The 16367-nt window shown below is 39.7% G+C and overlaps 1 protein-coding gene across 1 annotated transcript in view; it reads left to right on the top strand.

Annotated features, from left to right (window-relative positions):
- Positions 1 to 16367, top strand: part of cdin1 (CDAN1 interacting nuclease 1) — a 126661-nt gene that overhangs the window by 9721 nt on the left and 100573 nt on the right. Inside the window, exon 2 of the mRNA XM_079632791.1 lies at positions 9016 to 9133. Coding sequence (XP_079488917.1) covers positions 9016 to 9133 — 118 coding nt within the window. The remainder of the gene's footprint in view (positions 1 to 9015; positions 9134 to 16367) is intronic.

Genomic DNA, 16367 nt, shown 5'->3' with positions numbered 1-16367 from the left:
AGCTTGTCTGTGTTTTCAGATCATCCGCGCTTCTTCAGCAGTGTAGAGAGCGCGCGCGCATGGTTAAAAATAATTTCCCTTTCTTCTGCATCAGCTCAGCTCAGCTATATATATATATATATATACACATTTTATTTTTGATTTTTATCCTCAGCTTAGCTATGTGTATAAGTTATACAGTATAACGGTCTCTTCAGCGCCGTGACACACAGCGCTGAAAACCAATCAAGGCAAGGCAAGGCAAGTTTATTTATATAGCACATTTCATACACAGTGGTAATTCAAAGTGCTTTACAAAGAAATGTCAAAGAAATTAAAATAATTACATAGGTAATAAAGGAAATAAGAATAATTAAAACAGTTTAGAAAATAAAATACAGTGCAAACAGTCGGACGAACAGTGGCACAGTGCTCATTCAGTAAATGCTAAGCTAAACAGAAGTGTTTTGAGTCTGGATTTGAATGTGGCTACTGTAGGAGCACACCTGATCTCTTCTGGAAGCTGGTTCTGGCTCCAGCATAATAGCTAAAAGCGGACTCTCCTTGCTTTGAGTGAACTCTTGGTATTTCTAGTTGATGTGATCCTAATGATCTGAGTGATCTATTGGGTTTATATTCAGTGAGCATATCTGCAATGTATTGAGGTCCTAGGCCATTAAATGATTTATATACCAGTAATAATACTTTAAAATCAATCCTAAATGTGACTGGAAGCCAGTGTACACTCTAAAAAATAAAATATTGGGTCAACAAAAAAAAATATGTTAACGTTTTCCACTAGAATTTTTAAGTTAAGACTGCTGGCATAATTACATTAATTCAAAGCGATGTTTTGAGTATGGTGAATTACCTTTTAGTCCACAATAAAACGCATTTCTAAGTAACATGAACTTAATAATTTTCAACATGAATGCAAGTAATTAAGTTGATCCAACATAATGTTTTAAGTTAGGTGAAGAAGTTTTTTCCTACCGGAAAATGGTATTCGGACCAGCCCTAATTTTAAATAACACAAATGAAATGACTGACTTTTATAAGGAATTATGTATATTTTTAAACAGCTTTCCAATCACTATTTATCTTTTTAGCACCATTTTTAAATTGTAATATATTTATCTTTTAAACATACATGTAACATTCATCTTTTAATATATTTCCCTTTCAAAACATTTAAATGAACTATAATATTAATATATTATAATATTAACATAATTAAAGAAGTCGTTTGACATACGTTATAACGAGTCATTAATGTCCTTTAAATTATATGAAGCTAGCTATATATTGTGAATTTAAACATTTCTCGAGTCGTTTACCAGCGGCAGACGTCAGGAGGACCAGCCGAGGTAAAGGGTGTTCAGGCGGCTTACATGGGCTCGAGCACCCGGTGATCCCCTGGGTCTCACACAACCCGAAAACGTTCGATCAAATGTTTTAAATAGGCGCTATCTTTATAAATAAACCACAGATTTGAGCTTTAAACAACTACATTCTCGACTGAACAACTCTTAAAACTACATTTCGTGACACAATAACAGTAGTATTTTTAAATTTCCCGCAGCACTTGCCTCTCCCAGAAGAAGCGGATTTCGCCTCGGACGCGCGTCAATTTCGCACCAAACGCTTGCTTTTCATACGCGTCCATTTCGCTTTGGACGCGCGAATGCATTCAACATGTTCAAGCGTCAAATTAGACGCGGCAGGCGCGAATTTGACGCGCTATTCGCGTCCGGTGTGAATGCACAGTTACATATACTATCAACACTCAACTCAAATTTCAGAATAAGGACTTCGAGATTTCGGTATTACTATACAGTAGGCTATCACCAACAGAATCCTGAGCGAATGCAAATGTGTAATTAAACATAAAATTACTAACCATTCACCAGATTGAGTTTCAACTGTGTGGTCCCACGTCTGGCATTGAACATGCATGCGCGCGGAAACTGTGGGCCGTTTACACGTCATCAAATTGTATTTTACATTAGCAGAACTTAAAATTAAATTATTTTTGATTGACTGAAAATGTTAAACTCTGACAAGTCATGATAGTATATTGAATCAATAGGCATAATTTGTGTGTCATCCAAGCTCAATAAAATAACAATTACAAGTAAAAAGTCTAACTGTATCTCAGAACTTGATTTTTTATTTCACAACAATATGTATATTTAAGTAATGACTAAAGGTCCTCTGAATTAGTTTTTAGAGTGTAAAGACCTGAGGACTGGTGTGATGTGTTCATATTTTCTGGTTCTGCTCAGGATCCTGGCGGCAGCGTTCTGTACGAGCTGCAACTGTCTTATGGTCTTTTTGGGAAGGCCAGTAAGGAGTCCATTACAATAATCCACCCTGCTGGTGATGAAAGCATGCACAAGTTTCTCTAAGTCCTGACTGGAAACAAAGCCTCTAATTCTTGCAATATTTTTCAGATGATAATATGCTGATTTGGTTATTGCTTTGACATGACTACTGAAGCTAAGGTCTGACTCTAGAGACACACCAAGATTCCTGACTTGATTTTTAGTTGTTTGACCTCTAGCGTGAAGGTATGCGTTCACCTTGAGAACTTCATCTTTGTTTCCAAATGCAATGACTTCAGTTTTGTCTTTGTTTAACTGAAGAAAGTTTTGGCACATCCAGCTGTTTACTTCATCAATGCATTGGAACAGGGAGTCAATGGGGCTGTAATCGTTAGGCGATAGGGCTAAGTAGATCTGTGTGTCGTCTGCATAGCTGTGTGTGTGTGTGTGTGTGTGTGTGTGTGTGTGTCGTCTGCATAGCTGTGGTAAGAGATTTGGTTCTTTCTCATTATTTGGCTCATTGGAAGCATGTACAGGTTGAATAGGAGTGGCGCAAGAATTGAGCCTTGAGGAACTCCGCATGTCATGGATGTCCACTCAGACTTATGGTCTCCTATACTCACATAATAACCTCTCGCTTCCAAGTATGACCTGAACCATTTTAGGACTATCCCAGAAAGCCCCACCCAGTTTTCCAGCCTGTCAAGAAGTATGTTGTGATCGACAGTGTCAAATGCAGCACTGAGGTCGAGTAGTACCAGCACTGATAATTTGCCTGTATCAGTGTTTAAGCGAATATCGTTAATTATCTTTATGAGCGCTGTCTCTGTGCTGTGATGCGATCGGAAACCAGATTGAAAATTGTCAAAGTATCCATTCGAGCTTAAGAATTTGTTCAGCTGATTGAAAACAACTTTTTCAATGATCTTGCCAATGAAAGTAGGATTTGAGATCGGTCTATAATTGCTTAATATAGTCTTATCCAGATTGCTCTTTTTCAGGAGGGGTTTGACAACTGCAGTTTTCAGGGAGTTTGGAAAACTTCCAGAGAGAAGTGAGGCATTTACCACTTCTAGGAGATCTGCTTCTAAGCCGTTTAACACACTTTTGAAGAAAGATGTGGGAAGAGCGTCAAGGGCGCAGGTTGATGTTTTAAGGTGCTGTACGGTTTCTTCCAAAATTTTGCCATCAATTTCTTTGAAATCAGACATAGTAACTACTTTCTCAGGTTGTGGTCTGATCTGTCTGACCCCAGTGCAACTCAAGGATGTGCTGATCGCCTTTCTGATATTATTGATTTTCTCAGAGAAGAAAGAAGCGAACTCACTGCACTTGCTGTCTGAGAGCATTTCACTGGGAATCTGGCTCGGGGGGTTTGTCAGTCTCTCTACAGTAGCAAAAAGAGTGTGTGTGTTGTTTAAGTTGCTGTTAATAATATTTGAGAAGAAAGTCTGTCTAGCTTTGCCTAATTCCATATTGAAAGCATGGATGGTGTCTTTGTAGATGTTATAGTGGACTACAAGTTTTGTCTTCCGCCACATGCGCTCTGCTTTTCTGCATTGTCTTTTCATATTTTGCACTGCTGTTGAGTTTCTCCAAGGTGCCTTTTGTCTACCACTCTTCCTGACCTTCACTGGAGCAATATCATCAATTACACTTTTAACTTTCGAGTTAAAAGAATCAAGGAGAAAATCAACAGAGTCAGCAGATATGCTTGGTGTTAAAGATATAGGCCTAGCCTTCATAAATAGTACACTAGTGTTCTCATTTAAGCATCTCTTCTTGACAGACACAGATCTAGCTTCAATGGCAGGAGAGATCAATATATCAAAGAAAATACAGAAATGATCAGACAGTGCTACATCCTTAATAACAATCGCTGAAATGTTTAGACCCTTACTGATAAGTAAATCTAGAGTATGTGCACGATTGTGTGTCGGTCCATGTACATGCTGAGTCAGATCAAAAGTTTTTAAAACAGTTTTGATTTCTTTTGCCATATTGTTTTCTGCATTGTCTATGTGGATGTTGAAATCTCCAGCAATAGCAAAACAGTCAAACTCTGAGGAAATGGTTGATAACAGTTCTGTAAAGTCCTCAGCAAAGGCTGAAGAGTATTTTGGAGGCCTGTAAACATTGATAATTAAAATGCGTGGAGCATCTTTTAACACAATACCCAGATATTCGAAAGACGGGTAATTACCAAATGATATTTGCTTACATTGATAGACATCTTTAAAAAGAGCAGCTACTCCCCCACCTCTCCTACCCGCTCTGCAGACACTCATAAAAGTAAAGTTAGGAGGGGATGTTTCATTGAGGACAGTTGCACTGCAGTTGTCTTCTAGCCAAGTTTCATTTAGAAACATAAAATCCAGGTTGTATGTGGTTATTAAGTCATTGACTAGAAGTGATTTATTTTTAAGTGAGCAGATGTTTAAAAGTGCTAACTTAACAGTCTTACCTTTTGTCCGCACAGCAGTCTTAGTTTGGCGTGTAATAGACACCAGATTAGATGGGTTTGCTGTACGGCTTTTGAAGGCCTTAGACTTTCTATCATGTAATCGAACAGCAATAGAGAAAGATACAGGCACACTGGGTTCCCGCTTGTTCTGTAAACATTTGAGAAAGTTACTGTTATCATAGCGGGGACCCGGCACATATCACTGAGAGCTGGTATCAGTTGTTTTTGGTTCACCTCGAGCAGAAGGAGGAGGGTGTGAGCCCTGTCGTCGTGGCAGAGCCCGAAGAACTCTTGCAGGAGGAGGGGGAGGGCGAGCGGGGCCCGCAGGCTTTGGTGGTTTTGGGGCCTGCCTTTTTTTGGTTGATATCTGGGGGCTTGCAAAAGAGTGGGATAGTTTGGTTCCAGCATAGACCAGTTTTTCCATTCTCTCTGAGAAGCACAGAAGTGGAGATGCTGGAGATAGAGATAGCGTGTCTGGTGCGAAGGGCTGTTGTTCTGGTGTTATCGGAGGCTGTAATATGCTGTCCTGGTTTCCCTGGCTGTTTTCCAGGAAGTCGTCCTTGGGTGCTGAGTCTTGGAGCAGTTCTAGTATGTCACAGTCTGTCTGTGGGCAGGCCTCAGCTGAGATTGTGTCCGTGAGCAGAAGTTGTTGTGGCTGAGTGGTGTTATCATTGTCCTTGTGTGACGTGTCAACCGCATGTCCATTCAGGTGCTGGAGTGAAGTCCTGTGGTCATTCATACTGTGTCCAGGTGTGTGTGTGCCATTCAGGTTGAGTGGACCGGCACACACTGCATAAGGATGATTGAGGGAGAAGTAGATATTGTCCTTTAGTACTCTTGAACCAAGTTTGTTTGGGTGGAGGCCGTCCTGTCGGAATAGTTGCCTCTGACTCCAGAAAAGATTGAAGTTGTCAATGAAGTTAACTCCTTTTATATTGCAGGTTTTTTGGAGCCATGTATTAAGCCCAAGCAACCGTGAAAACCTGTTTGTTCCTCCTGCTGGGAGTGGTCCACTGATGAATGTTTGTACTTTCAGTCTTTTCAGTGTTTCAAACAGTTCATTGAAATCCTTCTTGAGGAGTTCTGACTGCTCTTTATGAATATCATTTTTCCCCACATGAATGATGAGTCGATTTGCAGTCTTATGTTTCATCAGAATGTTCTCAAGTTCCCTGTTTACATCAGAAATTGTTGCTTGTGGAAGGCAGCACGTAGTTGTATCCCTGCTACTAGTGTTTCGGATAATGGAGTCACCCACTATCAGAGTCGTGTGTTCGGCTGTGCTCTGAGCTGAGTGCCGCTGTCTGCTCGACCTTGAGCGCAGGTTAGCATCAGTGTTAGCTACTGGCTTATTCAGTCTGTGTTCGATCACATTCATCACGTTTGGAGATTCCTCATTTACATTCATTAATACTTCAAATCTGTTCTCAAGATGTATAGGCGGTGGTAGGAGACCAGTGTTTGCAATCCTTGTCAGAGCCGTATCTGGGGTAGAGGATGCTATTGCGGCAATATGTGATATTCGTGACAATCTGATGTCTCGAGTGCCTTTGGGTCTCGCTCCCTGATTGTGCCATCGATTTGTAAGTCGATCGGCTTGTTTCTCTACACTCAGTATGGCCTGTGGAGGAGCAGTAGATTCATGGGGCTCACCTGCTGTATGCTGAGGGCGTCCATGACGGAGCTCTGTTGTGTGTTCCGTCTGGTTTGGTGGTCCCGCAAATAACTTTGTTTCAAGAACTGCAATCCTTTGTAAAAGTCTGTGGCAGTTACTGCAGCAAGTAGATTCCAGAAGAGGCATTTTCTCTTATCCTTATGCAGTTGTGTTTTCTCTTCCCCGGAATATAAGCTTTCAGTGGGAGGCTGGTCGAGTAAAATAATTCTTTTTTGTAGTAATCCAAGCGTTTGAGCACTGTGCTGATTTGCTGAGGTTAAAATTAGTTGATAAAAGAAGATAAAATATAAAAAATATAAAAGCGATAGAGCAAAGCGCGGAGCAGTAAGCAAGAGCGTCCGAACAGTAGCTGAGCAGGAAGTCTTTGTTATCAAAGTCTTTGTTAACAAAAGTCTTTGTTAAAATCAAAAGAGTTACTCGACAAAAGTGTATTATTGTTACTTAGCAACCGCATTCTTTGACAAAGGCTGTCCAATCCGTACAATGAAATCACTCGCAGCATGTGTTTATTGGTTACTACTTAATACATTCAATGTTAAGTCAATGTAAAGACGCGTTTATGCGCGTCTGGTGGTCCTGTCCTGGTCCCTCGGTGGATGCGAATTTTTGCGAACTCTTTTGGTGCGAACGCAGCATTATTATAATCCACCCGCCACTGTGGCTGGTATACACGGCAAAGTGACCCGCCACTTTGAAAAAGTACCTGCCCTCGGCGGGTGGCGGGTGCTAATTTCCCACCCTGATTCACATTGTAGGAAAACACACACACTATCCTAGCATTATGATCGTTTGGAAGGTAATGGTGTTGATCCTGTGTCGATCTTGTCTCGTTCTCGTGTCACGGTTCACTAACGCTGCAGTGGGCGGGGCCAAAGACGCGGTGATTTGACGTAGGCGTTGATGTTCTTCTGCAAAGGCGGGTCTACAGCTGCCCTGTGACGTCACAAGTCCCCACTTCTCAGATCCTGTCGTTTGCTGGCCTTGGTTTCAATAAAAGCAGTTTTTGGAATATCAAGAAGGTTTTGAGTTTTGAAACTTACAGGATATTTTTTGTAGTATAACGAACTCTTAACTGTCAAAGGATCAAGAAACATTTTAATTCTCAGTCTATGACCCCTTTAAGGTACAAATCTTGCATAGTGTGCCTTTAAGGCCGAATCCATGGATCCAATTTACCCGTGCGTTTTCTTTCCTAACTGTTGACATTAACTTAAAGTCCCCCTGTGGTGTAAATCCAGCTTTTAATGTAGTTTATGTGTGTATGTGGTGTTATTAATCTGCTTTAACACACACCATGTGTAAGTTCATAAGTCGACAGCATTGCTGAGTATTTTCTGCTTAAAACTGCAGTGAACCAAAGACAGTCTCAAACACACGGTTTGAAATCGCTGGTGTTTCTGACGTCACACACTACCTTGACCAATCAGATCAACGTGTGATCGTCAACCAGTGGATCTCAGAGTGAGTGAGTGAGTGAGTGGAGGCAGGGCTCATTTGCATATTCACAGAACCGCGCATACTAAATCTGAAGGGGGTTTATTCTGAGATAACAACCGACTGGATGTACATTATCCCGCTTATTACACTGCTACTTGCCACATAAGTTAATAATTAGACATGAAATATTGATCTGATTGAAATATTGTATTAGCCTAGCTCTTTAAACTCAGAGCTTCCGTGGAGAGAGCAGTTTCAGCGGCGAGATCAAACTAGACGGACATTTAAGAGATACGGTATACAGTCATAACTAGGGCTGTAAACGATTAATCGCGATTAATCGAATCCAAAATAAAAGTTTGTGTTTACATAATATATGTGTGTGTGTATTGTGTATAATTATTTTGTATATATAAATACACACACACATGCATGTATATATTTGAGAAATATTAGCATTTATATACTGCATATATATTTTTATATGATTTATATTATATATAAATAGAACTATTTTATATATAAATAACACATTTTTCTTAAATATGTACATGCATGTGTGTGTATTTATATATACAAACTAATTATACACAATAATACACACACATATATTATGTAAACACAAACTTTTATTTTGGATTCAATTAATCGCGATGAATCGTTTACAGCCCTAGTCATAACACTTATTACACAGCATTACAACACATTAATAATCATGGAGATCAGAGATATTGATTTCAGATTAAACCGTTTTAAAATCGTACCTGTGTGTATCTTATAATCCAACAGTGTACGAAACAATACATAAAATGGCCGCCGCTGCGTTTGTATGAAGCGAGAGAGCGAGTCCACGAAGCTGGATGACATAATTAAATATCTGTACACAATTTGATTTGTCTGAGTTTTAATATTTTATTAGCTCACCAAATGCAAAACTTCCACGAAGTAAACCGTTCCCAGCGAGCGTACAGCGCTGCGGACTCCAGTGACCCGGATGAGCCGGTGTTCTGTGGTTATCTGGGAGTAATACACCGCTGGATGAGCAATTGACCAATCAGAATCAAGCATTCAACAGAGCCGTGTAATAATCGTGAATAAATAACTCCGTAATGTTTTCTCTCTCGTCTGTGTTCCAGAAAAGCAGGAGAGTAAGATGAAGATCTGCAGGGCCGAGTACAGAAGCGTGAGCCGCTTCATCGAGCATCTGCGTCCCACACGGCAGTGCATGGACACACTCAAGACGCAGTTTCCACAGTAAGAGCGTCACACACACTCACGCCACAAACACACGGGTGTCTTCAGCTGTTCATCAAACTGCAAGATTGGTCAGCATGGTGACTATTGTCAATGTGATTTTAATACAAGCTAATTAAAAAATTGTGTGTGATATTTTAGATGTGTTATGTTTCCGACATGTTATATTTAAAGAATATGCTCACTCAGCATAAACATAATGTCCTCTTTAGTCTTTACTGTGATGTTTCATTAGATCAAATATCCAGGGACTAAAATCCTGACACATTGGAGCTCATGTGTGTTTCATCAATCTAATATCCAATAATCTGGTGAATATGTTGATTGTGTGTGTGTGTGTGTGTGTGTTGTGTCGGTGACACTGAGCGCGTGTCTTTATTGAATGCTACACATGTAATCCCGTCAGACCCCTGAGCTTCTTCAGAGGTCACTTAGAAAGTCATATGAAGCAGATCTTGGTGTTGTCCTGGCGCAGTAATCACAGCGCGAGTGTGTCCCGCAGGAATACTGCGCTGTTATTGGCGTCAGCACAACACAGAAGAGTGTGTATTAGTCCCGTGCCCCAGATGTGCTGCTTTATATGCCATAGTCCTCCTGGAATATCCTGATATATGGCCTCTTCGCTGGCGCTGGCGCTGGGGTCTGTCTCCACACGTCATGGCCAGAAGCACCACTCAAACTACAGACACATTTCAAATGATTTTCTCCATTCAAGGGATTTAAAAAGCTTCGTTATTATAAGTTATGAATCAAACCATGCGGCTACAGAGCGAATCACAAGCTTGCAAACTTTTATTTAGGCATGCACCGATATAAAAATGTAGGCCGATACGGCTAATTCTTTATATTTGAAAGCTGATAACCGATATATTGGCTGATAAATCTAAATCCAGGTTTTTATATCATAGAGCCTGATTACAAGAACAGAAGTCGTGTCCCAAGCACACAATTATTATAATGTTCTCATTGTAATTGTGTGTTGCCAATATGACAGACTTGTGTTGCAGAATCTTCTGCACAGCATCATGGGTAATGTAGTTTTTCTCCACAAATTCAGCTGTTAAACATGAATATTAAAAAAATAATTTGATAATTTTTATATAAATTAACAAAATAAGACACAAAATAATTTGTGTCTTCAACAGAAGCATATTGCCGGCCCTAGGCCTTCCGGTTTACATCAGATCGGCACAGTCTTTAACCGCTTTAAGCTTTAACTGTTTAACTGTTTTCCTTTAGCTTTTAATTCATTGTGAGCTTCTGCCATGATTGTGTGGTTTGCCCTTGTCTCTTTATCTTGTGTTTTTTTCAGCACTTTGGTCAGCCATCTTTGCTGTTTTTAAATGTGCTATATAAATTAAAACAAACTTGAATCTTGAAACATACAATCAATTGAAAGCAGTTTTATTTTTTCTCAAATTCGTCCTTGTATTTTTTGGTAATTTTTCTGGTTTCTATTTTTCTTTCTTTCCTGTTTTAAATTTCCCATACTCTATTTTAATGGTTAAAATAAATTCTAGTAATCAAAAGGCATGTCTAATTAATTATGATAATAGTGAACAATTGTACAATTCATGAGTGGGCGGAGCTAAAGAGCTCTTTTGGTGCATTTTGCTCACTGTGACTCTAATTGGTGGAATCACTGCACAGCATCATGGGTAATGTAGTTTTTTTTTTTTTTTTTTTTACCACAAATTCAGCTGTTAAACATGATTATTTTAAAAATAGGTTAGAATAATGTGAACGAGTGTCTTCAACAGAAGCATATACAAGCGATTAAAATCTGTTAGATTTTCCTTTCCCATTTTAATTTATCTGGATTCCTTTTTTTCTGTTTTAAATTTCTCATACTCCATTTTAATGGTTAAATTAAATAGTAGTAATTAAAAAGCTCATCTACTTCATTAAAATCATGAATTTTTTACAATTTAACAATAATTAATGTAAAGTTTAACAACAAAAAAATATTTAGGGCCCTATGAAACCGTACAACAATTCCTGAGTGGGCGGAGCTAAAGAGCTCTTTTGGCACAATTTGCTCACCTTGACTCTAATAGGTGAATTTTCTGCACAGCATCATGGGTAATGTAGTTTTTCTCCAGAAATTCAGCTGTTAAGCAATGCATGATTATTTTAAAAATAAGTTAAATAATGCAAACGAGTGTCTTCCACAGAAGCTCATACGATCGATTAGCCCCCGCTAAGCTCGACAGACGTAGTGTTGTCACAGCCTGCAGAACGGTTGGGCTCGTCCAATCAGCTGAGCGCGCTCTGGAGGCCTCGTGATTGGACTGGCAGGGAATCGGGCTCTTAAGACACAACATATCGACTAGGCCATCCATCATCTCTTAGCGTGCGCTCAGGCCTGCCAATACCCCCCCGCCTGAGAGCCACGGGCCTGGGTAAACACTAGAGGAGTGTGTGTGTGTGTGTGTGTTGTCCTCTGATGTTCTTCATCCGTGTTGTCACTGCTGGGAACACCGAACGGCCTGAACTCATCCCATCTGCATGCTTTATCAGCTCCTCAACACTGGAAACTGTCCTTTATAGGCCCCTATCCAATACTACTTATTTTTCCCCCAATTTCTGTCTTTTCCCATTTACATTTTTCTGGATTGTGATTTAAATTTCCCATACTCCATTTTAATGGTTAAAATAAATTCTAGTAATCAAAAAGCATGTCTAATAATTATGATAATAGTGAAGCGTATACAATTGAACAACAATTCATGAGTGGGCGGAGCTAAAGAGCTATTTTTGTGCAATTTGCTCACCGTTACTCTAATTGGTGGAATCTCTGCACAGCATCATGGGTAATGTAGTTTTTCACCTCAAATTCAGCTGTTACACGTTACAATAATGCAAACGAGTGTCTTCCACAGAAGCATATCGATTGAAATGCATTTGATCTTTCCCCAAAATCTGTCCTTTACAATTGTAATCTAAATTTCCCATGTGTAAGTTCATAAGTCGACAGCATTGCTGAGTATTTTCTGCATAAAACTGCAGTGAACCAAAGACAGTCTCAAAAACACAGTTTGAAATCGCTGGTGTTTCTGACGTCACACACTACCTTGTAACCAATCAGATCAACGTGTGATCGTCCACCAGTGGATCTCTGAGTGAGTGAGTGAATGGAGGCGGGGCTCATTTGCATATTCATAGAACCGCGTATACTAAATGAGACAAGAGTGTCGAGTTACATTCAAGATATTTTAAGGCATGAAAACCGTTTGTCATTTTGGTGATCAAAGATGAGTTTTAAGGGAGTATTAAATGGACTGATGTATCTCATCACCTTCTATATACATTACAGTAAAACTGTTCATTTCAAGGGACGTGCAAATTTATTCACGATTCAGTAAGGGAGTCATTTGTGAACTGAGTGATCTATTGTGATTCTGCACTGTAAAAAATATTGTTGGTGTAACTTAAAAAAGTAAGTTGCCTTAAAATGTTGATTTGACAAAAGATAAAAAGTTGCGATGATAAATCATGAAAATGAGTTTAGATAATGCACAAGCTGATAATCCCCTCAAATGCAATGCAGTTTGCTTTGGATACAAGTGTGACAAATACATGCATGCGATGCTCTGCTTTATGATGTGGACAAGTCTGTCCTGGAAGCCATTGTTGTTATTTCAGAAAGTCTCCATTCCCGGCGTGTAACCAGAGCTCTGTCTGCAGGAAACTGTTGCACACTAACAAGATGATGTATGACAGAACCGCTAATGCAGCAGGGCTGACCAACTAATCACAATAAAAGTTAGGGTTACTAATAACGTGCATTTGGAAATGAGACTCCACTAGATTTGTAATGCGAAACGTTTATAAACTTGTTGCAAACAAAGGAGAAGCTATACGCTCCCCCCCAACATAAAGGCCTGCCGGTTTAATGTTTAAAAAATAAGAAAATAAGAGAGACATATTGTTGTAAATTTACAGTTGTACTAAGTTCACTGCTGTTATTCATACATCAAAATACTGTGTCAGTCATAGAATACTTGAAAGTATGATAAAAAAAAAGTTAATCATTTTCTAAAACGGTTAATGAAAAAGATACAATAATTTTTATTGGTTTTCTTTAAAGTGCATATATCTGAGCAGCTTATTAATACATCAGATAATACATCAGAACACATTAATACATACTGTGTCAGTCATATAATATTTGTAAATATGATTTTAAAAAATAATCATGTTTTTAGATCGCTTTCTCCTTTGACACCTGACGTTGACATTTAGTTTATTTATTTTACTGTTTTTACGGTATGTTTATTTTTCCTGTTTTATGTCTCTTGATTTGTTTTATCTGTATTAAATGCTTTACATAAAGTATGTGTTTTATGTTTTTTGTTTATTTTTCTGTACAGCACTTTGGATGTTTTTAAAGTGCTTTAAAAATAAAGTTCTAAAATGTTTAATGGAAAAATATAAAATCATTTTCATTGGTTTAGTTTAAAGTGCAGCAGCATTAGAGACCGTATCCTTAGTATTCCATAGAATATTTTTAATATTATCTAAAAAAATAATTAATCATGTTCTAAAATGTTTAATAATAAGGATAAGAATGCATCTGTCACGCAGGCTCTCTCGGCCCGAGCGCTGGCTGTTCTGACGGCACCCCCGATCCGACACGGTGCTGTCACTCGCCCGTCTCACAATGCACACGCATGCTAATCCAGCGGCCACAATGAGCCGCGCCATCAGCCGGCCGTCCCCGACTCCTGAACATTAGACTTGGAAATGAAGCGCGCTGGTCCGGCTCCCTCCTCCCCTGAGAGAGAACAACCCCATGAATGAATCTGGGTGTAATGATCAGCCCTCTTTAAAATGCCATTCCTCCCAGTGTGCATATGTGTGTGAGAGCGCTGGCGCGGGCAGATGCTCCCCGGCTGGGCGTGTGCGAGCGCGGAGCCTCCGATGCCAAGGCCCTTAATGCGTCTGAAGCGGCCCTAATGTGCCGTTTTCATCAGCGCCGAGGCGGGCTGCAATATGTTGCCAGTGGCTCGCTTGGGGAATATGAATTTTGATTAAGGATGCACTCAGGCTTTTGAAATTCTGAAGAAGTGTCAGAATAATGGATGTCGAGCAAATGTCAAGCGTTTGTTAATTTGTGTGTTACGGCGGGGTTTATCCGCGCGATCTGCGCAGTTAACCGCGGTGTGCCATTGATATGCTGATGGCTTGGCTGGGAACGCAGTGTTTGTGATGGCAAGGCTCGGGACACAAACGCTCCTCATTGATTATTTATCGCTCATCTGCCCCGTTATCCTCCCATTACATGCCTGTTAATCCAACGGCTGACATTAACCAGCCTCATTTTATCAGGCCTGCTAAATCTGACGGGTTTTCCCATCACATGTGTCTCTTTCATGAACTCAGAATCACCCGAGTACTCGGGACAAGGCACAGCAATGGACGATTGTGATTGGTTGGGAAAAAGCGAGTTGTGTATGAATCGCGATTCTATCGATTATACATTTCAAAAATTGATTCTCTAAAGTGTTACACTTCTTTAAAGGTACAATATGTCAGAATTTTTTAATAAAATATCCAAAAATCGCTTGCACAGTGTGATATATGTCCCGCAGTTGTGCACTTCCAATATCCCAAAAGTCTCCAAAGATTTATTTCAGAGAAATTCCAATTTTAAATAATGGCTCGTCCCGGAAAAAATGTCGCCTGTCAATGACACAATATCCGCGCTATCCCCGGTTTCCGCTCGTACTGCCGTAGCCATAGCGTAACCATGGCGACAGACGTGGACAACTGCGTAGTGCGTAACGTTTAGCGGCGCGCTGTTCTTATTTCGTTCAAACATTATGGATCATGGCAAGCAGACTTTGGGACAAAAAAGCAGAACTAAACCGAGGCTCAATATACGCGTGGTGTTTTCGAGATGCCGAGAGCTAGCGTCCGCGACTAACTTGGACTTGACAGCGACACCGCTCTTGCACATACTTTATTAGACAGGTGAGCAATTGTACATAAAACAAATTAATGTTATATAGCTCAACATGATGAAATGTTAGAATATGATCCGTATGTTATTCTAATGTTGATCTAGCTTACTGCTATAGTCTCATATAGCAAACGAACTAACATAGAATAACATTATATAACATTATAACAGAATAACATTATAACTTTCAACACATGCTGTTTAGTGTGATAGCGTAACGTTAGAGCGAGTGAACAGCGCTGCGTTACCTCACACCTGTGCGAGATTACTGAGTAGTAATTCAGCACTTGTGGGTAGTTCGGTAGAATTAATCCTTTTTCCGCGGGACTCGCGTGTGATATCTGTCACGTGTGATATCTGTCCATTATTAGCACTCGCGACCTGCTTCATACCACTGTAATATTAAAAAACATCAATGTTTTCACTCATCCATTAACATCATTAAATCCATCAGCTTGACAGCAAGTCTCAGCATTCAGCTCGTCACTGCGTCATCAACCTAGGCCTGTGTTATTGTAAGAGGTTAGCGACCCCTAGCGGCGAAAAAAATGGACGTGTAACAGTATATTAGATCCGTGCATTCATTCTTAAAGTGACAGCAGCCTTATAAACTGTTGCCATACTTTTCATTAAAGGGACACTAAGTATCTTTTTAGGTATTTTATTATCTAAAATCAATATTTTTATTCATAAATATGTCCTCAATGGTGTACAAATACCTCGGCCAATTATCTGACTTATCCTTATAAATGAAGAATTTATTATCTTTATATACATGGCACGGGTAGGTCCACGGAGGCTTCCATGTAGTTCCGCCATCTTGCAAAACTATAATAGCAGAGAGGGACAAAAAGTACTAAGTGGGGATAAATGTATCCTCAAGTGATCATAGTGCTACTACATAGTGGCGAGGCGGATCACAAAACTTATCACGGATCCGTGGTTTGATTAAAGTCAATTTTATTTAAAAATTATTACTCACTCACTCTTGAGCGTCTGGCGCGAGTGATTTCAATGTAAAGACGTGTTTATGCGCGTCTAGAGGTCCTGCGGCGCGGTGTTTAGCGCGGCGCGGTAGACGCGAGCCTCATTCGCGCTTCCAGTTTGCGCGAATGAGGGGAATTGCTATCACAGAAAATGTCTTTTCTATCATTTCACTGTAGCTCAGCATCGCGATGTAAAGTTAACGTTATTGCATGATCACAGTTCATATGTGTGGGGAAAGATAAGCTATTAATAAGCTATTATTTATAAGCTTTTAGGAGTAAA

The sequence above is a fragment of the Phoxinus phoxinus genome (assembly GCF_949152265.1).
Source record: "Phoxinus phoxinus genome assembly, chromosome: 13".
NCBI classification, from domain to species: Eukaryota; Metazoa; Chordata; class Actinopteri; order Cypriniformes; family Leuciscidae; genus Phoxinus; species Phoxinus phoxinus.
Note: the sequence above shows the minus strand (reverse complement) of the source record. Positions and strands in the feature narration are given on the sequence as shown.